The sequence below is a fragment of the Nestor notabilis genome, unplaced genomic scaffold (assembly GCF_000696875.1).
Source record: "Nestor notabilis isolate BGI_N333 unplaced genomic scaffold, ASM69687v1 scaffold2907, whole genome shotgun sequence".
Classification (NCBI taxonomy): Eukaryota; Metazoa; Chordata; class Aves; order Psittaciformes; family Psittacidae; genus Nestor; species Nestor notabilis.
This window is the reverse complement of record NW_009937665.1, coordinates 1-23,150: the sequence shown is the minus strand read 5'-3', so window position 1 is coordinate 23,150 and position 23,150 is coordinate 1. Positions and strand designations below refer to the sequence as shown.

Below are 23,150 nucleotides of genomic sequence, written 5' to 3'. Positions count from 1 at the left end.
TTGGAGCAGACATTGGAGACCAGGTCACATACTCCAGTATATCTAACATGTTACTCGGCGTTTACATACACTGAGTAACATGTCATCCAGCTGACATACTGCTGTTGTGTTGTCTGTAGGAGCAGATAGTGAGGAACGAGACTTCCTCAGGAAGCATTTCTCCTTGAAACACAATTCTTCATCTGTGGAGTCTTACAACAGTTTGGCTGGTCACCTTGAAAGGGCATTGAAATAGCCAGTTAAAGGCCAATTGAGAAATGGGAAGATCACTTGATACCTGCAAGACAAAAGTTGCTAATTTACATCCAAAAAAAGAATGAAGCGTGTTCTTTGGTAAATGCATTATAATTCAGTTGAGGATGAAATAGGTCTATGCTTCCTCCTTCTTACTCTTCCACATACAGTGGAAACAAGGCTTAGACATTAAAGATAGCTTCTGCTTGGGGCACACCTTTTTTGTTCAGTGATGCTTCATCAGTTTCTGTTTCAAAGCAGCAAAGAGTTCCTAAAGTTCCTAAACTGGCATGAAAGCTTACAAGAAGGTTTCACTTTGCTCTTGTTTCATAGAAATATTCAGTGTCACTGCTCTATATGCTAATTAGTATCTTTGAAGAGCTATGGGATCTTCTGCGGTTCTGTTATGTGGCATCTATACCTGCCTTTTCTCTTCAAAATAATCAGCACATTTTCTGACCTTACTCAACCGTTTTGCTAAAGATCATTTCAGATTTCCAAAGTATCATAAATATTTGCTAGTGTGTGTTTCCAAGCAACGTAACACTTCTGTGCAAGACAGTCCTTACATACCTGGAATGCTTCAAGCTTTTGCAATTAGCTTCCAGATCCTTCTGAGTTGCCAGAAACAGGCACAAACCATTTTTCTCAATTAAGCAGTAGTATTACTAGTTTTTTACCTTTGTATGAAATAACTGGCTCCCAATGAGTTTAGTAACAATTTACTGATTTTCCTTTTATTAAAATTACTGTAATTCTAATTTCGGGCATATATTTAAGAGTCACACTTTCACCATAACAGAATTACAGATACACAACAGACACTGTGCTTGACCGTTTCTCTGTTAGGAGTTGTCTACCTGTGTTTGCTTGTTTCTTATCTATTCTGACATCTTGTAGACCACAGACGCACTTTGTAGGGTTGTTCCATAGTTGCTGTCTGGAATATACTTCTCTTACATGTTAAACAGTTGGTTACAGTGGGTCGTTTACAGCAAATTTTCATGCAAGGGGGAAATTAAATACCTTATGTCTAAGATATTTATCTCAAGATATTTATCCTATGCAAAAATAGCAGCTTTTGCTCCTGATGATCCCAGTTACCCTTCGCTATGGATATCATGTCCCATAGTTCATGTAGAATTCAGGAATTGTGCTGTTCAAAGAGCAATCAGCAGGAGGCTGCATGTGAAATCCAGTGATGCTACTGAATAAGAGGATCCAAAGTCATGGGCTCATGTACCTGCAGTGGTACATGTGTATAGAACATTTCAACTCCGGTTTAGGATAAGTGGCCCCTCCAACAGGAAGCCAAATACATTCAGATATTATCAAAACTATTATTTTGCTCAAAGTTAATCTTAATGACATTTGTTTACTGTTTCATAGTAAACATATTACACAAGTTACTGGAAAAGAGTCATCCTTTCTGAGAAATGATTCTGAGTCAGACATTGGCAGTAGTGACATCAGAATACATATTAATAGAACATGTATTTTTGACTTTGAATGACTGTTTCATTGCCCTAAAATATTTTCCATGCGAATAATCACTTTTTTATTTATAACATATATTCATCTTCAAGTTATTCCAGTACTGGCAGCTTTAGGTTCCAGCCTAGTTTTGCCTTTTTCTTTTCAACACCTTTGTTTTTGTAGCTTGTACATTTTTCTTGAGATACAAGCAGGGTCACCTTGTCCCCAACAATTTCTCCATGTAAGTTTTGCAGAACAAGCTCCACCTGTATTGCAGAAACGGATGGACTTGTGTGTCTTGAAGCTGTACACAAACTATATACATCTTCACTCTGTGCATATCCTGTTAGACATGCACCATAATGCTGCAATAAGTACTTTAAAACTGTCATGAGGTCAAGAACTGGTTGTGCTGCCTACATATTCACAACCAAAAACTGTAATGTGTACAGAGCTTTTGAATACAATTGAATCATCTTGAATTTTTAAGTGCAAACCATTATGAAGACACAACAACTGCGTCTGATGCATTCTTTGAAAGCCCCTTTTATTTTTTCACAATTGAAGAATTTTACTTGAAAGAATTATGGTAACACTCCAAACCAAGGGGTTGAGTAGCAACTGTGTAGGAGACTTCTAGGCTTCATTGTACCTTAGGAGCAGTTTTTCACAATGAACTATTTTAGCAGTCATTTCAGATGCCATTGGCCGATGACACAGTGCAACTACAGACACCAGCTGCAAACTCTGGATTAGTCTGTCATTCAGTGCTCTCTTCAATTTAACTGTTAAGAGTTACATTTACACCGGGCTACAGTGCTCTGATTCTCTAACCTGGATTTGGATGACAATTTCCAATCACCTTTCTTGTCACACTGAAAAAGAAGAACTAGAAATTAAATAGAATTATACCTCAGTTGCTGAACAAACAGATGAAGTGCGTTCTGAAAGACAATATCAATCAAGACATCATATCAAACAGGAGAGGTTCAGGTTAGATATAAGGAAGAAGTTCTTCCCTGTGAGGGTGGTGAGGCTCTGGCACAAGTTGCCCAAAGAAGTGGTAAATGCTCCATCCCTGGCAGTGTTCAAGGCCAGGTTGGACAGAGCCTTGGGTGACATAGTCTAGTGTGACATGTCCCTGCCCATTGCAGGGGGTTGGAATTGGATGATCTTAAGGTCCTTTTCAACCCAAACCATTCTATGATTCTGTGATTCTAAAAGCAACTAAGAAAATAAGTTATCCTGGTGGTAAAAGAGAGGGGAGCAGAATGAGTCTGAACCTTTCTTAAACTGAATGTCTGTATGTTTTCTGACTTCCTTGATTTTCTTTGGGAGCAGGCATTCTTTGGAAGACAAGTTTCTAATACCTCTTTGCGAAAGGATAACCAAAACCCCAAACAGTAAGATATCTTAATCAAATACCAAGCAGGCAAAAGTACCAGCTCCTGAGTGAAAAAAGAAACGCCCTCAAATACAAGCCTTCTCTCAAAGATTATTTAGTAATATTTGTATAAGAAACTGAGAAGCCAAGTGAGCTTGCTTGACCTAAAATGATGAGTGAAAATTGTATTATATTGTATTATTATATAAATAGAGGAATATTGTGCTTTTAAGGAACTATCTCGAAATGGTGGTCAACTCAATTGAAGATTGGGTGAAAGAGGAAGAAGTCAAATACCAAGAAAAGAAGATGGCTAAGAAAACAGAGTCTCTTAAACCCCTGGCAGAAGGATCTTCTGAATTGACAGTCAAAAAACCTTTCCCTGTGAAAGCCGAAGGTGAGTATACTTTTGTTTTATCTTAGAAAATTCATTTTTCATGTTGACTGCTGAGCCCCAAAGTTGTTCAGAGCAGAACTGCGTAGATTTTTTCATAGGGTAACCTTGTTTTGTCATCTGTATAGACATAAATATATTTTGAAATTAATTAAGTACACTAAATATTCTGCATCATCCTCTGTTCTGAAAACTGAGACCTTTAATGTCAATTTACATTTATGATAGCTGGGTTTATTTAATGGACTTACTTTAAGAATTGCATACAAATACGGATTTCTATTTAGATGACTGATGAGCAGTAGTTAAAGCTGGCAACATGATTCAAGAAAATTCCTTTATAAAAGGGCATGATAAAAGCTTAGGTCAGGAGCTGTGGGATAGAAGCTAAAACTGGAAACTGGAATTGACTAGACTGCAAACTCCTGACAAAAGAGAACATCTGTCCAAATTGTCTGCTTGCATATTTCAGTGGTATTAACAATGATTTGTTGATACTTAGGCTTTATTTTGTTCACCTTCTTTGAAAATGCTTTTTGAAACCTTCTAGTACTAGCAGTTAACATTTACAAAAATGGGAATATTATTCCTCAACCCAGTTAACATATCTGATTATAGTTTGGAAACAGAAAGTACAGTTGTGAGTTCTAAATCATAGTTTGTATCTATCAATTTGTCACAGGAGCTAGAATGAATCCTGCCCATCTGGTGCCTCATGGCAGATATGATTCACAGAGAAGTTCGCTTGCTGAAAGAAGTGAACCTCTAGGTGGGACGTGCAGATGGGCAAGAGTGTCTTTAAGTGATTTCAATAACACTGAATTTCCTATAACCCACATTGCAATTTCTACTTTGTAATATAAAGTAATTTAACTACAAGTTTCTGATAGCATACTTCATCTTTTCTAGCAGGTAAATATTGGGTATCCAAGCATGGTAGAAAACCACACACCTAGAGAGATATCCTATTAATGAGTCATAGATGCTATAAAGCCCTAATAGTAAACAGGGGAAATGGTGTTTCTTTAGTGAAGGTTTGAAGGTTCAGACAGCATTTATTCACTTTTTTGTCCAACTCAAGTATTGAGCTTCTTCGGGGTGAGCTGGTTGAAGCCCTGGATCTGAATTCTGAAACAATGATAGCAGCACAAATAATAAATACAGCTTACTGGTTATCCACATTGCTCGTCTCCTAAAAAACCCCAAACTTGTTGCAGGAGCAAAGCCTTCTTGCTTCTACAGCAAGAAGCAGAGAGTCAGTCTTTAAATATGTTGATACAAATTTGTCCCCAGTTATGACTATCTAGTAATACTAGTTGTGAGAGAAGTTTCTTCTAACTTGAAGAGTCTTTTTATTTCATTTAAAAAAAAAATATTTTCATATTCTATTTTTTTTTATACTTTTACTATTTTCAAATATATATATTATTTACTTGCACTTCCTTTTTATCTTTCCATTTTAAAAAATTATTCAATTTTCATATTTTTGTAACCTCATTTGTCCCCCTTTCATTTCTCAAAGGTAACACATCCGTACGTCAGGGAATAACAGGGACTATCCCAGAATTTCAGTCCAAGAATGAAATAAGTCATTTTATTAGAGAAGGCTCTCTAAAGGTGAGGCAAAAATAATTATGTTTCTGAAATGGACTAAATAACACTGCTTTTTTTGGAAGGTAAGCCTTCATTCTTGCATAGTCTTGACTCAGTCCTCCTAGTTTTTCTGCTCTTGGCTATATTGCGTATACTTGTTTTCTTTAGTTTATTCCTTATTGATTCAGTTATGTTATTTTCTGAAGGGAAGACTGTTGGAGTTAGACTGCAGTTTCAGAAGGCAATTCATAATTGCACTACTGGAAAATGAGAGTTATGGATAATACCCTACTTCTTGTTGAAGTTTTCTGGTTGTAAAGCTATGGAAACATAGATCCAGATTCATGTAAGCTTTTACGTACCCAATTTCTACTTTTGCTTTCTAGAGCTCTTTGAAATTAAGGAATGTAAGTATGACCTCAGAGTTCCCTTCTGGCAGAGAATCACATTTCATAGATGCAGTCCATGGTCATGGGCTACAGATTAATTGACTTACCTAGGTCCACACTGTCAATTTCTGGCTGAGGTAGAAGTTAACCACACATTTTTTAATTCAGCATTGGCACTATCCATTAATCTGCAAAAATCTAGATTAATTAATATTGTACTCCCTCATTCTGTACTTTTTTTGACTTTTCAGAGACATAGCATGTCTTATAGCATGTAATGCTCTGCCCTTAAAGTACTGATATTGGAATGTAGATGTGAAATTATGTTAACCAGTTCCTGGGTACTCAGATTGAACTGTAACGGTGCAAGTTAGACTAATACCTAAGATGTAACTGTGAATGCTTACCATGTCTTCCACAGAAATTGTTGTACTATGGTATGCTTAGAATAAAAAGTGCTGTAAATCCCTACGTACTCTGGAAAATCTCAGATATTCCTGGTACAAGTTGATAATTCTGATGTTGATACCTCGTTCCTCTTTAAGTAAAAAAATAAGATCATTTTATCTCAGTTGCATTTTGGGAATAAACTAATACCAGTGATGCATTCTGATTTTGTGATGAACATTGTGGAAAAGTGTACAACAAAGTAATTCTTCTGTGACTCAATGTGTAAAATAAAAATAATCATCTAATAGGTCTCCTGTGGTCAGGAATGACTGATCCCATAGATAGAATGAGTCAGTAATTTTATACAAAATCATAGAATGGCTTGGGTTGAAAAGGACCTTAATGTCATCGAGTTCCAACCCGCTGCCATGGGCAGGGACACCTCACACTAGACTATGTCACCCAAGGCTCTGTCCAACCTGGCCTTGAACACTGCCGGGATGAAGCATTCACAACTTCCTTTGGCAACCACTACAATCCCTGATGATGAGTCCGTCTCCAGCGTCCTTGTAGGCCCCAATATAGTGCATAATATTATAAATCTTTAGATACGTTTGGAAAACATGTCTTAGGGTGACTTTGAACTTTGATTCTTTTGAGGTTGAATATTTGTACTCTTTTCAGCATGCACATACGAAATATCTTGTAATACATGGAGAACCACAGTCTTTGGAATTCCTAATGTTTAATGTAGGCTTGGAAGCAGGAGCAGGATCAATTACGAGAGCAAGAACAACTTGTGGATGAAAAGAAAAGAAGAAAAGAAAGTCTGAAAGATGAGAATAAAGGACAGGAGGTAATACATGAAGAAAGTAAAGGTTCCAGCAAGAAGTTTTCACAAGAGAAGTTTAAAGAAGAGTCAGCAAAAGCTGAGGAGGATCCCAGCATCCCAGAACCACATTCTGAGAAAGTTTATAAGGTAAGCAGTCATTTGCACTATGTTAGGAAAGTGCTAACTGTTCATATATATAGTCAAGATTACAGCAAAGCTATTATCCATTGGGAAATTGGAGTTCAGGGCAAATTAAGCCTACTAGGTCTTGTTTAACTCCATTGTTGCAGCAGCTCCATTCCTAAAAGTTTTGGAAAGCGGTTTCCGATGTTTAAGATTATCCTACACAAGATTATTTAATTAACTTGCATGGGTTTTAGAGTATACGACCTGAACACAAAGATTAATTGATCGTGTTTATGTGCCCATGGAAAATATATTTATGGAATGAATTTTGCCTAAAAATGTGACTTTCATGGGCATGGGTTGGAAAGGGGAGTATAAAGACCTGTTTCAACTCTCATATTCTTCGGGGACTAGACCTAGTTGTAGTTCTGGCTGTTCATATTGGAAATCAAGGAGAAGCTGTTCACTGTTTCTTCCATTTCCTGTTTCAAAATTCATTCTTGGAGTGCCCTAATACAAAGTATTCCACCTGCTATACTAACAGAGGGGTATTTCTTACAGAGGGAACTCTTCACTAGTTTTGTCCAGTTTTTAAGCAGTTTGCACTGCTTTATATCTGCAGAGTCTAAGCCTTGCATCCAATGCTTACATATGTCAATATACTTTAGTCTAAACTTCCTTGAGTACAGACTTCAAACTCAGAGGTACATAATATTTCAGTCTGACCTTGAGTACACTCACCAAATTTTTACCAATTCGTGACTCTTTGGAAGTGTCCTGGGTTCAGCTTAAACCACGACAGGAAGGCACTTCAATCTTAGGATCAGATTTACAGTGTCTGAATTCCAAAATCTAGAGGGTGGAAAGTTGACTCTTTATCTGCCCTTTACCTGATCCCACTGTACTTTGTCTCTTCATACTTGGCCAGAATTTTTCTTTCCCTGCTATTATATGTTAGCCACCAGTCTACTTGCTAGTCTTCAGTTTCCATGATGGCACCATACCACTGAAGGACCAGATTCTCTCATGTGGAACAAGTTACGTCAGCTAGTAACTGAGAAAGTATTTGGATATGAAAATAGCATGCTATGTATTTGCTAAAGTCATTATTACATTAGTTAAATATCTAAGCAAAAAAATGTTAACCAGAACAGTGGGATCCTGATGATCTGACCTTCATTTACCTCTTTCATGGGTTCTGCCTTTTTCATTTACGCATAATTGAAAACTTGGTTTTCCAGTTTCTTGGCTACAATATGGGGGAAGATGTCATTCAAGTATCAGGAACCACTCAATATCTTTTCCCGTCTGATGGAGGACAGATTCAAGTAGAGAAGATAGAGTTTGTAAAAGGTGACTTGTTAATTCTTCATGCTTTGCTTTGACTCAGTTACTGACTGATAGCATAGTTTCTTAATCCATAAATGCTTTTTCTTGTCTCAGTAGCAGAAATTCAGTAAACACATTGGAAGGGTACCATTAATTCCATTTCAGCCTCTATCACTACTAATGTTTACATTTTCCTGTAGTATGTTAGCAACTGATAGGTAAATAAAGTACCAGAAAATTAGAAATGGAGAAAAATCAGTTCGTATTTATCTGTTCAATGGCAACCAATGCATGATATTTCAAGAATGTATGGTCCAATAATTTGTCCAGTCAAATGCAATGTATCTAAGTGAGAGGGTTATTCTGCTGTATCTCAGATCTAATTGTCAGGAAGTTTTTGAATTTTTAGGCTAAACTCAGTGTTAACCTTTATTTTGTCTTCTTGGTATGCTGCTAGGAAATTCCGTCCTCTTCTGAGCAATTTTCTTTCTTTGTGTGTTTTAGAGTTGCAGGTACAGGGCTGTTCTGAAGCCTGGTGGGAGCAATAACAGGATTCTGTTGCTTTGCAGGTCTAACTTTGGTAAAGGTGAGAGTGATAAAAGACAACCACAATTTCTTCATTCATATCACAGACCCCAAGAAAGACTTGAAAGAAATCGAAATGCAAGAAATTAATGAAGAACAGAAAATGAGATCAGGTTAGTGGACTGGCATTACTGATACAAAGAATTTAAGTCTGACGTATTTTGTAATTGGATGCAAACCCTATCAACTAATAGAAAATAAATTCCTCCTAATGGCAGAGGGTAAATGAGATCAGTGTTGTGTAAATAGAACTAAAAATACAGTTGGCTGACTTAAGCACCATGTAGAAGCGCAGTACAGAGTGCAAACCAGCTGCTTTTCCAAAGCAAGGAAATTAATGAAAAGAGTCACCATTCCATAAGAAAAGGACCTTCTTCTTTAGTGGAGTTCTCTTTCAGATCTTAATATGGCCTGGGAAAGCCTAAGAAGATGCAAACTGAATCATGTTCATTGTGACAAGAATAAATGTCTGCCCTATAAAGGGGAGATTTCCCTCTTTGAACATGACCTCCTTTTGTGGGTCAGACGAGCATAGAATTAGTGCCTCCTCAAGACCTTTGCTGTGGAAACACATCTTTCTGCAGTTCAGCAGCTTCTGCTGCTGGTTCACATGTTGCTAACACTCTGAAAGCATTGAATCCAAATCTTTTCTGAAACCACTTGAGTGTTTCCAAGAAGGAATTGTCTGTAACAATTGGTATGTATGTTTGCCAAAAGGGCTATGGAATTGCTTTCACTGAACTGAAGAGTATTGGAAAAGTGTAACTTTCAGTAGTTGTTTAAACTTCATCAGTGTTACAAAGCATCCTGTTCTTGCTCCTCTCATTGGCTTCAACTGCCACCAGTGATTTAATTACAGGTTGTCTGAGTAGAAAATTTGCATTGCTTCCACAGATGAGATGTTTCTTGTCTGCCTTTCCGAAAGCAGACCTGTATCAGTCTGCCAAGTGATACTTCTAGTCACCAGTGTGCTAGCATCTGAGGCAAGTTGTATTCCGTTGGCATGAGTGGGAGGCTTTCCTCCTGTGTAAACAGGAGTATCTCATAGAAGGGCAGTAGGGCAGAGAAGAATCAATCCACTGTGGTACTTGGCAATGGCTGAATGGTAGCACAGTAAGTTTTTAATGCAGTCAAAATGGCAGTACAGCATTCTGCAGGTGTAGTCACCAATGAACATTGCAATGACAAAGTAGGAGCAGGCAAGATCTAAGCACGTGTGCCTTGTTGATGAAAGACCTTGGGGGTGGCTAAGTGTTGGTGTCCTGGGTTCAGCTACAGCAGTCATTTTTTCTCCTTCTTAGTAGCTGGTGCAGTGCTGTGTTTTTGACTTTCGGTCTGGGAACAACGCTGATAACACCGATGTTTTTAAGTTGTTGTGTGCCTTGTTGATGAAAGACCTTGGGGGTGGCTAAGTGTTGGGTACCTTCCTTAACCTTCTTTTGTAGGCTTCTCTGCTGCTCCTCACATATTGGAAATCCCTAGCTGATTAGAATGCAATTTCTAGATGGAAAATCACAGCTGTATTACACAAAACTGACTATTATATGCTACTCCATATTATATATACAAATAGATATATATATACACACACACACACACATATATATATATATACACACATATATAGACACTTAAAGCTTTCCCATCCTATATTAGTCTACTTTACAAGCTACTCATCCACATGGAGGTGCCCCTGTTCACCCTAGTTCACACCAGTCGTTGGTTTGCAGGTCAGGTGGTTCTTCTATGTGTTGCTATCTATAAAATTAATTCTAATTTTTCTTTAAAAAGGAAAATTGGAAAATCAAAAGCAACCTGTGAGCAAGTTTGGATCTTTTTCAGCCACCTTGGAAAATGGAATCCAGCTGTCCCTAAGCTATTACGGACCTACAGGGGAGACATCAGGTAAAGCAAGCAAATAAAAGTGGATATTTGAGAAGCATAGAGGGATATCTTTTCTTCTTATTTGCTTAATTTTTTTTTCATCTACTCATTCCTTACCCCAATAATTTGTTGCATGCAATTGTGCCTTTCTCAGCAGCTGTTACTACATGGTGGGGAATTTTCAGCAAGGCTTGAGATGAGGTGACATTGTCAACAATATTCTGAGATTCAAATTTCAAAACAGAGAGAGGTCTCGATTTTTTTGCTTCCTGTGAAAAAAGAACAGTTCAGGGAGAAACTTGCAAGTATTGTTACTAAGTAGCCCAGCTAAATCAGCCAGTTAATTTGAGCCAAAGCAAATGTGAATTGCTGAGGTGTCGTCTTGGTTTTCCAAGAAATACTATGTTTTTTAAAGTTACAGAGGTGATTATGGAACTTTCATTTGACATGAGGAGTTGGACTTTAGGTTAGAGTTGTGCAGACATAAGGAGGGATTTCTTTCAGCCCTTCAATAAACACATTCGCCAACTGGAAGCAATTGCTTCACAAAACCACAGTGAAAATAGCATCTGCTTTAACCAAGAGCTTTTTGTTTATATTACGTTTGAAAGACTACTGAAACCATCATAAGGATAAAAGTGAAACCTTCCACTGATCAGAAAAGAATCCCAGCATTTTTCAGCTCTTAAAATCTGAAAACATTTAATTGGCTGCATCTTTGTATGGACTGGGGGAAACCATTCAAGTGTACGCTCAGTTTTAATTTTTAAAATACATTTTACAAACTAATGCTAAAAAAGGACCTTTAAAACTTGGGCCAAGAGAGCATTTACAAGGTAGTGGACTCTGAAAACTTGTGTTTTGGCTTAAAAGTGATACATGTCTAATTAAACACATCAGCTGGGATGTTCAGACTTTCTCACATCTACCATGCGCATCCTATTCTACATTAGAATAATCCTTGCCATATTGAGCTTTAGTGCAGCACTGCTGACTGACGTTCTTTGATTGCCGTTCTTCTACAATCACTTGCTTATGCCTAATTCCTCTTGTGGGTATTTGTATCATAGAATCATAGAATGGTTAGGGTTGGAAAGGACCTTAAGGTTATGTAGTTCCAACCATAAGTGCTCAGAAAAATTCTGACCAGAAATACTCTGGCTTAGACTGTTCTCATATGCCATCCATCCCTAATGTAGAACAGTATGCCATGTAATCCACAGTTTCTCTCCACTGAGTGGTTACACTGGGTGCAAATTGCTTCTTTTTCCTGCATTACTAAAGTAAGTTTCTGGAACCTCTCTAATGCTCATTTTTTTCCAGCTTTTCTCATTTTCTCTCTTACATCTTCCTTTTAGGGAAGCTAAGATGACGAAAGGCCTCAGACTGTTTGCAGCTTTATGCATCTTCTTTTATTTCTTGGTTAAATGTTAGTATTTGTTGAAGTTTTGAATGAGTATTTGTTTTCTCTAGCATGACTGGTATATAACTTAAGACCACATTACAGCCAAGCTTGTAAGCTTGCTCCTCATAGCTTTGTAAAGCTGGCACTGCTTGAGCACCTGCAGGGCTTTTACCTCTGGGTATTACAGCACCTTTGCACTTGCTTGTCGTGCCTTGACAAAATTATGAGAGTACAATTCCAAGTGTTAGAAATCTGCATGTGTGTGCAGGAGGAAGGAAACCTTCCTTAGTCTGACAGACCTCTGGAATATCCCATCTCTCTCGATATTCCTGAAGACACTTTTCCTCAGTTTCAACAATCCACTCTTTCTCAGTGTTATCCGCTGACACTGTGTTCTCTTTTTTTCAGGGCAATGAGAGTAAAGGAGTAGGTGAAAATTCCTTAGGGCTCAAGAGCCCATAATAACTTCCGTTTTTAAATTCAGCACTCTGGAAAGTAGTGTCATCTGAACCTGAGCTTGCTCCATTTCACAGCATGGGTACCTGTGAGTGGTAGCTCCCATTGCTATGTATAGGAACTTGCTTATACACAGTTTGCAGTGTTCACGTGGGTATTTATACTCGCCTGACAAGATGGACTACATTCACTAATGATTTTATTGGACATTTGCCTCAGAATCCTTCATTTCAGCTATCCTACTTCTCCGTGGAGCACTAGCTCTGTCAAAGCTTATTAGTCAGCTGATTCGTCCACCTGGAGATGGGTACTACTGTTTGTTTCTTGCATGGCCATGCTGTCTCAAATATGCATCTCAGAACAGATTCCATGGAGAATTTGAAACTTTCCTATTTTATATAATTAGCTGAGACTTTACCTCTAGATTACTACGAAAGAAACAGATTTGTTCTCCTTTCCTCAGACTTCCAATAAGCTGTAAAAACCACACAGCATAAATTTCAGTACAAGAAAGCAGAGCCACTTAACAAAGCACCAGATTCTCATGTCCCAGCTAATGAAAATGCAGATTTCAAAAATCTTTGCGGTGATCTACATTTCCCTTTCATACTAAAGGTCATGGATATATTCACATATCTCTGTGTTTCCCTAATGCTGGCACCTAGACAAATACTGAGATCGAAGGCTTAAAAACTGAGGTGGAAGGTTTGTTATCCAAGCCTAAGTATCTTAGGTTTTGGGTCACTTTTTCAGTTGCCAAAAATCTAGAATCATCCATAAGGCAAATGTGCAGAGCTAAAACCGTCTATGTCAAAACCTTTCTGGAAATGGTGGACACAGTGGCACTCAGGCCTACCTTCTAACTTTTTCAGCCAAAAATATACTAACGCTTCATCAGCATTACAGAAAATGCTATAATGTCACACCAGAATGGTTCAATTAGCATGCTTCCAGATGCATTTCTTTCCTTCTTTGTCTGAATGTGATCTGGATGGCAGTTTGTCAATGAATTATTTAACTTTTCCTGCCCTGATGCAACACTTTTCATATTAAATAATACTGTACATTTGAAGAAGCAGAATTAAAATGTAATTTTACCAAAACAAACAAAAACAAGTATTTTTGGAAGTCTTCATAAAGACATTCTTGAAATGACTGACTTGTTGTTAAACTTCACCATTTACACAAACTACTAAGCAAATCAAGCTTGCTTTATTTATTTTTAAAAGGCTTTCAAAAGTGGTTTCTGAGATCACTGTGTTTTGTTCACTGGCATTTTCAGTTCTTATCTGTATGGGTGTGGTTAAGATGTGGGTAATAAATTGCTTCATCTGCAGTAACATGTTCTCCAAAACAAACAAGAATTCAATTGTTCAGATTGTGTGGATGGGAAACAAGGTGCTATTTTGTGCGCTGTTGGTTTGAGACTGAGGCTGCCTTGAAGCAAGAGAAGATGACTCAAAAAAAATTCTTTCAGAAAAGCATTAAGATTAGAGCTGGCTGGGGTTTTTGAGGAAAGAGAAATGTCAGTTCGTTGAAACACACATGTTTTACAGAATATCTTAGTTTGTATTCATTTTATTTTCAAGAAACTATTTTGGAAGGCAACATGACCACTTGCTGTCATGCTTAGCAGGCTGCTCTATGCTTGGCCTTTTAAGAATTGGGAGAGTCTTACCAAGTCTAGATCATCAAAATCTTTCTGAATCACTATGGCAAAATAGAGCTATGTAGTGCAAAACTGCTGGAATCAGTCTGTTCTGGATCAGCCCATGATAAAGCATAACAACAGGGACCTTTACCTAGATACTAGACTCAGAATGTCTCCACCTATCTTAGAATTCTGGAGGTAAAAGAGAATTTAAAATATTGTCTTTTCTATTTTTGAGAGACAAGTGATGACCTGTGGGAGATGTCTTTTAGGCTGACAAGTAGTCAGTCTATGGAAGGATTTTCTGAATAATTAAATATATTCAATCCCTCTATCTGAAATAATAAACACCCCTACCGAGGTTATTATTTTCAAGATAAATTTAGTGTACAAAATATTGTTAAAAAATGAACTGTGGCCGTCTATGAAACTTACTTGCATTAAAAATATTGTCTTTCCCTTCCTTAGATGATGAAACAGATCCTGTCTTAGCAAGAATTCTGAGCATTCCTTCTGTTCATATTCCAACTGTAGTTTCTCCTGTTACATCACATTCAGGAAAAAAAGATAAGCCAGTCAAACAAAAATCAGGAAAATCTCAGCCACCTGCAAAAGCGAACACTAGCAAAACAGGCCTTCCACCTCCTGAGGATCTAGTGAAGCAAGAAGAAAAGGTGAGAGATTACACATGATCCAATGAAAACAGAAAAGAAATAACAAAAATTTGGATACATAAACTTACAAAACAGAAACATAGATTCTTCTCAGAGGGACTTGAACTGTGCCTTCACAAATTCCTATTTATGGTGCTTCTAAGGATATATTTTACTCATCCAGTTGTTCTCAAATGTACATATTGGCAGCTAGCCTTTATGACTTTATGTGTAAATCACAGACTGGTTTGGGTTGGGAAGGACCTTAAGACCATCCAGTTTCAACCCCCTACCATGGGCAGGGAGGCCTCACACTAGACCCATGTCACCCAAGGCTCTGTCCAGCCTGGCCTTGAACACTACCAGGGATATGGAGCATTTACCAGTTCTCTGGGCAACCTGTTCCAGTGCCTCACCACCCTCACAGGGAAGAACTTCTTCCTTATATCTAACCTGAACTAGGGTTAAATGCAGTGCAGGCTTGTTAGAAAGAATAGATAGATTCTATTACAAAGCAAATGAGAGGAGAGAGTAATAAAACAAGAATGAGTACATACTGAGAGTTATAATAGACTTGGAAGACTCTAAACACAATATACCTATGGTGCTTCCATGATACCCAGTGGATGAAGTCATGTTTCAAGATAGATTTTGTCCATATCCACAGAAAGACCTGCTTGCCTAATTTCAACAAGTTTAGTTAGGTATTTAAAGAGCATGAGCATGGAAAGTGGTGCAGTGAGTTGCCAAACAGCACTCAGCATAACATACAGTGATTGAGTGGCACAAATGAACCCTATACAAATACCCCTGCCATTAGAATTCTGTCTGGAGGACATTTGAGTTCCTCCTCTTCTTCCAAAAGGCTTTTTACTATTTGGTTTAGAATGTCTATGGCAGAGACTATTATTAGAGCATGCAGCATCCAGCTGTGTGAGTATTGTGCAAGTATTTTGGAGGACAGGATTAGAATCCAAAGCAAACTTGAGAAATTCACATGGACATGGTCTGTAAAATAGGATGCAATTCAGTATATCTACAGAATGGGTTTATCGATAACAGCTCTATAGAGAAAGGTCCGAGAGTGGCAATGGATCACAAGCTGTACGTAAGTCAACAGTGCCATCTTCCTGTGAAAAGGGTAAAGATCACATTGAGGTGAATAAACAGGAGTACAGCCTGCTAAATACATGAGGTTATTTTCCATTCAGGGCTGGTAGGGCTTCAGTTGAAGCATTGTGTCCATTTGCAGATATTGCACTGCAAGAACATGGGCCATATTGAAGAGTTTTTAGAAAAGCACCAAGAAAAACGAGAGGTCTAGAAAACTTGATGGGTAGGGAAAGATTAAAAGACTTAGTTTGGGCTTGTTTGATCAAAAGTTGAAAGACTTCCATAAAGAGCTAAAGGGACATCATCATTTTGTCTCCTAGCCCATATAATCAGAAGAGATTATCAGAAGTAAACTAATTTTCTGCAAGAGAGATTCAGGCTAATCTATGAGAAAACGTCAGTAAGGTTAATAAACATAAAGTACTGGAATAGTTTGCCGGGAAACTTCAGCCCTATAAATTTTTAGGATATAGGTGGTAGAGCATCTGCCAATTTTTCCCTATATTTGTATTCCTAAAAATGAAGAATATGGGGTAATCCCAGGAAAAGTTCTCTCTTACTTCTGTCTGCAATCCACAACTGTTTTCATCTTACAACTACTGGCATAGTGTAGTTCATTGTCACATATGTTTTGAGGGGGATGGCATCAAAGGGTCCATTGTATGTTTTCCAAATGTTCCAGGGTCTTCAGATGTTCCTTAGGTCAGCCTCGTCTTTTCTAGTCACCAGAAGAGTTTCCACTATGGAGCAATGCAAAGAGCATTACATGTTTTGACTGCCAAACATTCCTTCCTGTTCCTTTCTCAAGTCAGTGCTGTATTTGCAGCAGACTGAAGTAGTGCTCTTCATACCTTTTGTGCTCTTTTAATGATTATAGGCAAAATAATTGATGTGCAACTTCAAAATTGTTTCTCTTCAGCTTCACATTATCCATTTATCGTCATCTCGGCACTGTGCATAAGATAGCACAGTGACTCAGAAAAATGAATAAAGTTAGTAAGGGTTGTTCTTCAAGGGTTAATGAAGAGGAATGAATGAATATAGCACAACCAAAGTAAGTAAGCTAATGTTTCCACTTCAGAATCCATAAACTCTCAAAATGTTAAAAATGAGTGATAGAAAGCACTTTCTTTTTTAATGTATTGTAAGAACTGAAATCTGTAGTCTGTTTTTTTTTCTTTATTCTTTTAAAATGTGGAATAAAATGAATTCATGTTTCTGTAGATAGAAGTGGAAGAATCGGTTTCTCCAACACGAGTGACGTCTGATGCTCCTACCTTCCCAGCTTTGAATGTCTCCTGTCCCAACGGACTAGTAGTAACTTTCCTTGGTGAAAGTTTTGGAGGTTAGTTTTCTGGGGCACTGCAGAGTAAGGAATTTAAACCAAGTTAAAATTACAGAAGAAAATAGTTTCTGCCTTGATGGGTTTAGATGTAACAGTATGACCAGTTTAATGTCTCAGATTGCTAAGTCTCTCATAATGTCTATTTAACAGTATTTGCAACATAAATAATGTGTTTTAATTTAAGCAAAATTAAAATCTGGAATTGCAAGTTATTGGACATAACAGATTGGGGGAGGGAAACACATGGGAGTCATGTCGGATAATCAGTTGAATATGCGTGTGTATTGGAATATAGAAAAATGCACAAATTCAATTCATAAATGCATATATATATATATATGTGTGAATCACTGTCATTTAATACTTATGTACAACAAATCTGTCCAGCCCAGGCTGTATTGGACGTGTTGACTATGTGAAAATAGGTCAGCACAACTGCAGAGGTAGCCATATTCAGGAATAAAATAGATTTATCACACACACACCACATAGATACCAATAGTAATTCCAACACACCCTATATGTGAGCTGTTGCATAAAATTTGACAGAATCATTTGTCTTCCAACATACTTCTTAGGAATCAGCCAAGCAGAAGCCCAGTGCATATAAATTAACAAAAAATAAGAAATTCATATTAAATAGCATTAATAAATGTAATATGGTACACAAAGATCCAGCACAAACTTATAATCATGTGAGAGAGGAATGTCTGGATTATTTTGGGGGGGCCACATTAATCTGAACTGCTGGTAAAAGCTTCCCTCATTTTTCTTCTCAGACATCTTTTCCCTGTTAATGTCTGTCCTGGGTTCAGCTATAGCAGTCATTTTTCTCCTTCTTAGTAGCTGGTGCAGTGCTGTGCTTTTGACTTTCAGTCTGGAACAATGCTGATAACACCGATGTTTTTAGTTGTTGCTCAGTAATGTTTACTCCGACCAAGGACTTTCTCAGTCTCATGCTCTGCCAGGGAGGATGGGAAGCCAGGAGGAAGCAGAGACAGGACACCTGACCTAAACTGGCCAAAGGGCTATTCCATAGCACAGCACGTCATGGCCAGTATATCAACTGGGGGGAGTTACCCAGAAGGCCCAGATCGCTGCTTGGGTCGGGCTGGGTATCGGTCAGTGGGTGCTGAGCAAATGTGTTCTCTCCCCGTTTTATTTGCCTTATCAGTATTTTTATTGGTGGTAGCAGTAGCGGTTTTGTATTATACCACCTCAGTTACTGGGCTGTTCTTATCTCAACCCATGGGGGTTACTTTCTTCCAATTCTCCTCCCCATTCCTCTGGGAGCGAGGGGAGGAAGAAATGGGTTGGTGAGCTGAGTTACTGGCTGGGCTTAAACCATGACAATATCAAAATCATAGAAACATCGAACTGTCCACCTTTGAAGATCATGTAGTCCAACCTTTTGTAGAAAATGGAGCCTAGATGAGATTGTGTAGCACCCTGTCCAGTTGCATCTTGAAAACCTAAAGCAATGGGTCTCTACCACATCCCCAGGGAGGTTGATGCAGTGAATGTTTGTTCTTACTGTGAAAAATTTCTTTCTCATATCGAGATGAGACATCTCCTGGTGCAACTTGTACCCATTGTCTTTTGTCTTCTCTATGTGGCTCCTTGTGAAGAGAGAGCCTCCATCCTCTTTGTAGCCACCCTTTAAGTACTAGAATACTGTGAAGAGGTCCCATCTGAGCCCTTTCCAGGGAGAAGGGACCTAACTCCCTTACCCTTTCCTCACAGGACAGGTTCTCCAGCCCTTTTATAATCTCCTTTTATAATCCTCCCTTGGACCCTTCCAGTCTGTCTGCATCTTTCTTGAATTGTGGGGCCCAGAACTGGACACAGTACTTCAAGTGCAGCTTGACAAGTGCTGGAAAGAGTGGGATGATCACATCTCTGTTTCCATTAGTAAAGTCCCTGCAGATGCAGCTGGCTTGCCAGATTTTTCCAGTTTAGGGTAAATGTGCTCTGATCAGTCTGGTATGAAGTAAAGAAGATGCAGAGGGTTTTCAAGGATACACGGTTTGGCAAGGAGCAGAAGTTGAAATGTTGAATAGATGAGATGAACAGCAAATACAGACACAGCCATGTCATTTTGACACACCTACCATAATTGTACTCATTCGTATACTCAACACATTGCCATAAATCAATCTAAAAACCTTATTTGTTCTAGCAGACAAAATATCTAATTTCATTTTCTGTACAAACTCAAACTTGGTGAAACTCAGGAAGCTTTTTTCATCTTCATAGGGAGTTAGGAAACTCCTCTCACCTAATATCAGTCTTTCAAAAGTTCAGCATCCATAATAAATCCATCTTCAAATTTCACATATTTTCTTTGGAAAAGACAGACACCTTCACAGGAGGATGCAGTTTCTGAATAGATGACTGCTTTGAATTGTCTCTGGAAAAGACAGTCTGTCCCTTACTCTGTGGATTAGAGAGGAAGCCAAGGAGGATTAGTCTTACTTGCCTAAAGTTGCATAACTTCTGTAGAAACCATGATGCTGGGTGTTTAGCACTGTTTGAATGTGCTGTGCAGTATTAAGTAATTCATAATTTGTTTTCATATTTGAAAGGTGAAGCCACTGTAGCTGAAGTTGACAACGAGGTGGTAAAGGAAAGGGAGGCCAAAGCAGATGAAACCAAGGAAGAGGAGGCCAAGGCAGATGAAGCAGAGGGAGAGCTTATGAATGCTAGAGAGGAGGAGGAACATGATGTTACAAAGGGTGAAATAAAGCATGAAGACACTGAAAGGGAACAGGACAAGGAGCCCACTTGGGAAATTCTGGTTAGGCAGAGTTATCCCCAAAAAGTAAAGAACTCTCATCTATATGCATCTGTGGCAAGGCAAGCAGAACAAGAGGTGTCAAGAGTCATCACCAGTCAAGGAACTGTCATAAAGTACCTGATGGATGGATCTACCAAGGTAGGTTTAGTAGAATTAATTTAAAGCAGCCTGTGTGGAATTACCCTTAAACTTGCACTTGTCAACTGAGATAGAGAATTGTCCAATTTGTAGATGAAAGAGTTAAGTAACCAGTGGGTTACGCAGCCATGTCAAGACATGTTTTTGGCTTTGTTCAGGATCAGAACTTAAGGCACATAGGGAGTTTTAATAATGAAGATTTTAGGCAACTTTGGGATTGGGAAATACCTAAATATGGTTTTGAGGACTGCATTCCTGATCAGTAAATGTAACTCTTGAGATGTTTCTTTATGTTTTCTATTTGGTTTCTACACAGTACTTTCTCCCTGGAACAGCTATATTGATTTCTAAATGAATTCAGGGACAGTTGGGGGTAATTCTAGGCTTTGTCTGCCACACAGGGAAAACGCATATCAAGATTTGAGTGTAATGGACACTAGATCTCAGAAAACAGCTGTAATAGAAAGAACTGTGTCTTCTTTTTGTTAGCTGTCTTGATGACTAAGAAGTTAATAGTAATCCTAGACATCTGGAATACCTGAATACAGATCATTATGGTGATACAGATGCATTACCACTGCTACAAAAAAAAAAAAAAGTCATGACTTTTGACCACTTAAATAGTCAAAGAATAATCTTTACTGCTTACTTTTATAATGCCTATTTGTCACCATATATGTGAACTGCAGCAATTAGCAGTCCTTTGTGCAATGATTAATGGGATTAATTCATCTCCTCTCCCCTCTTCTCGCATTCTCTTCCCCTCCCTTCCCTTCCTCTCCCCTCCTCTCCTTTTTTTAGGGAGCTTCTTTATTCTTGTATCATTTGGAGAGTTTTTACTTTTTTCCCCTCCATCACCCACAATATTCTGGTGGCTATTTGCATTTGCAACATAGTCTTTTGAGATTTTCTATTTGTGTTTGAAGTGATTTTAACCTCTAGTATATCCTTGATCTCTGTAGATTCTGTTTGCTGATGGCACAGTGAGTAGGAGTCCTGATTCTGGCCCTGTCCTACCACCATGTCCAATTCCAGATGACATGCAACTGTTACTGGAATCTGATCTTTTACCTGAGACCAGCACTAAGAAAGGTAGTATTTCCATTGTTTTGGATAGATTTAAAGTAAGAAAGGCTGATGATACTTAATAAAGGACATCTTTCTTTAGTATGAAAATTCTGCTGGTACAATTCTATCTGTACTCCACTGCTGCACACTGCTGATTTGATACCTTCATAGCAAATAACTTCTGGTCTACTCCAGATTTATTTTAATTTTAACATGCTAGGTCTATAATAAAAGTATGTCTAAGAAGTACGTTGTTACCAAAATGATTCAACACAAAGCCTTTTAAAATAAATCCTTGTAACTACAGGCATGTCAAATCCTTACTTAAGTGTTAGACGGTTTTGGTCTTGTGTTGAGAAATGCTTCTTTCACAAAGGACTTAATGTATTTTTCTTTTTCATTGTATGCATTTCAGGGCAACTACTATTGGTCATTAGCAACTGGTCATATGGACTTGTGATCTGTGCCAGTATACCCATTCTTACCTTATTTTGTTTGACTGAGAAAGAATCAAATAAAAATCTACTTCATACCTCAGAGTGTAGTCCAAAAACATCATCAGTGCTACTTAGTGCACAGAATAATTATGACCCATCATAATATTAACTTAGAATCTATTGGAAGTATGTGAATAAAAATTGCTGACGAAAAGAAAGGTCTCTCAGACTTTCTGAGTTGTCAAATCCAGCACTTGTTCTCAGGATATTCCTTAGGATAACTGGTTGGACGTTTGAGAACTTCTCTGATGATCTCTTCTAATTCTCAGTCTCATTGTCTGTGGCCACTGTATATCCTTTACTCATGATTGCTTTCTCCCCCACACTTTTCATCTCCACTGCTTAGTCATGACAAATTTATAGTGAACACTAGACACTTAGTCTAAGTTTCTTATTTTGAATATGGGAGATTAGAGTTCTCCATCACATTCTTAATATAATCACTCTCCAGTTCCCTTTCACAATGGAGTCTCTCCATCTTTTCTGATGCACCACAGGATTGTGTTTGCCTTTTTTTATTAGTGTATTTTCACACTGGTAACTTGTAGTCATTCTCTATGGATGATTCCTCCAGGTCTTTCTTTTATTCTACTGTTGCAAACATGTCTAAAGCAGATTTTTATTCTTTTTCACATTAAATTTCATTCTAATAAGCTGTATCAAATTCCTTTTACTTTAATCTTCAAGCTCATGGGACAGTTTTGGATGCTTTTTTCCCTCTAATCCATTCAGATTTTCTGCTGCATTAATAGTCCCTTTCCAAAGTCATGTCACAATCAGACGTCAGTAGCATGCTCTTCATTAATGAACACATTAAGTAAGATTAGTTCAAGGGCACACCTTTGAATAACAGGACATCTAATTTCCTTTCAGCCTGATAAAATGTTGTTCTTTCAATTCTGTCAAAACCAATACTCACAGAAACTCTGCACTTCATTGATTTTCTTTTGCCTTAGAGAATACCAAGTCTAATACAGAAATTTTGTTTCAGCAGGGAAAGCCCATGACAAAAGCAACAAATTACACTCAGGCAAGGATGAGTTGTTTGAAAATGCTACACAGGATGTGGTTAATTCTGCGCAAGCTGAGGTGAACCAGGCAGGAACCTGGATAACAACAACTCCATCAGGCATTCAAGTGGGCACTGAGGAAGGAAAGAGAATGGATCTGAAACCACTCTTAATCTATCAGGCAACTGACCCAGCCGATGGAACGGTATTACTATTTTTGTGTTATAGCACCATCTACTAAGCTAAGAAGGCTGCCATCATATGTTGTAGGTTTTATTCTTTGAACACATAGGCTATGTTGTGTTAGGTTAGGTTAGGCTAGGCTAGGTTGTGTTATTACACTGTTACTAATACAAAGACTTTATATTTTGTTGATGTCGTGGTTCAAGCCCAGCCGGCAA

At 38.1% G+C, this 23,150-nt stretch overlaps 1 protein-coding gene across 1 annotated transcript in view; it reads left to right on the top strand.

The window, feature by feature from the left end:
- Nucleotides 1–22,954, top strand: part of SPAG17 (sperm associated antigen 17) — a gene marked incomplete at its 3' end in the record, with an annotated part of 43,214 nt that extends 20,260 nt beyond the window's left edge. The window contains exons 15-24 of the mRNA XM_010018917.1: nucleotides 3,328–3,491; nucleotides 5,011–5,105; nucleotides 8,060–8,171; nucleotides 8,717–8,845; nucleotides 10,524–10,637; nucleotides 14,597–14,802; nucleotides 17,119–17,239; nucleotides 19,825–20,174; nucleotides 21,137–21,266; nucleotides 22,734–22,954. Coding sequence (XP_010017219.1) covers nucleotides 3,328–3,491; nucleotides 5,011–5,105; nucleotides 8,060–8,171; nucleotides 8,717–8,845; nucleotides 10,524–10,637; nucleotides 14,597–14,802; nucleotides 17,119–17,239; nucleotides 19,825–20,174; nucleotides 21,137–21,266; nucleotides 22,734–22,954 — 1,642 coding nt within the window. The remainder of the gene's footprint in view (nucleotides 1–3,327; nucleotides 3,492–5,010; nucleotides 5,106–8,059; nucleotides 8,172–8,716; nucleotides 8,846–10,523; nucleotides 10,638–14,596; nucleotides 14,803–17,118; nucleotides 17,240–19,824; nucleotides 20,175–21,136; nucleotides 21,267–22,733) is intronic.
- Between the last annotated feature and the right edge of the window lie 196 nt (nucleotides 22,955–23,150).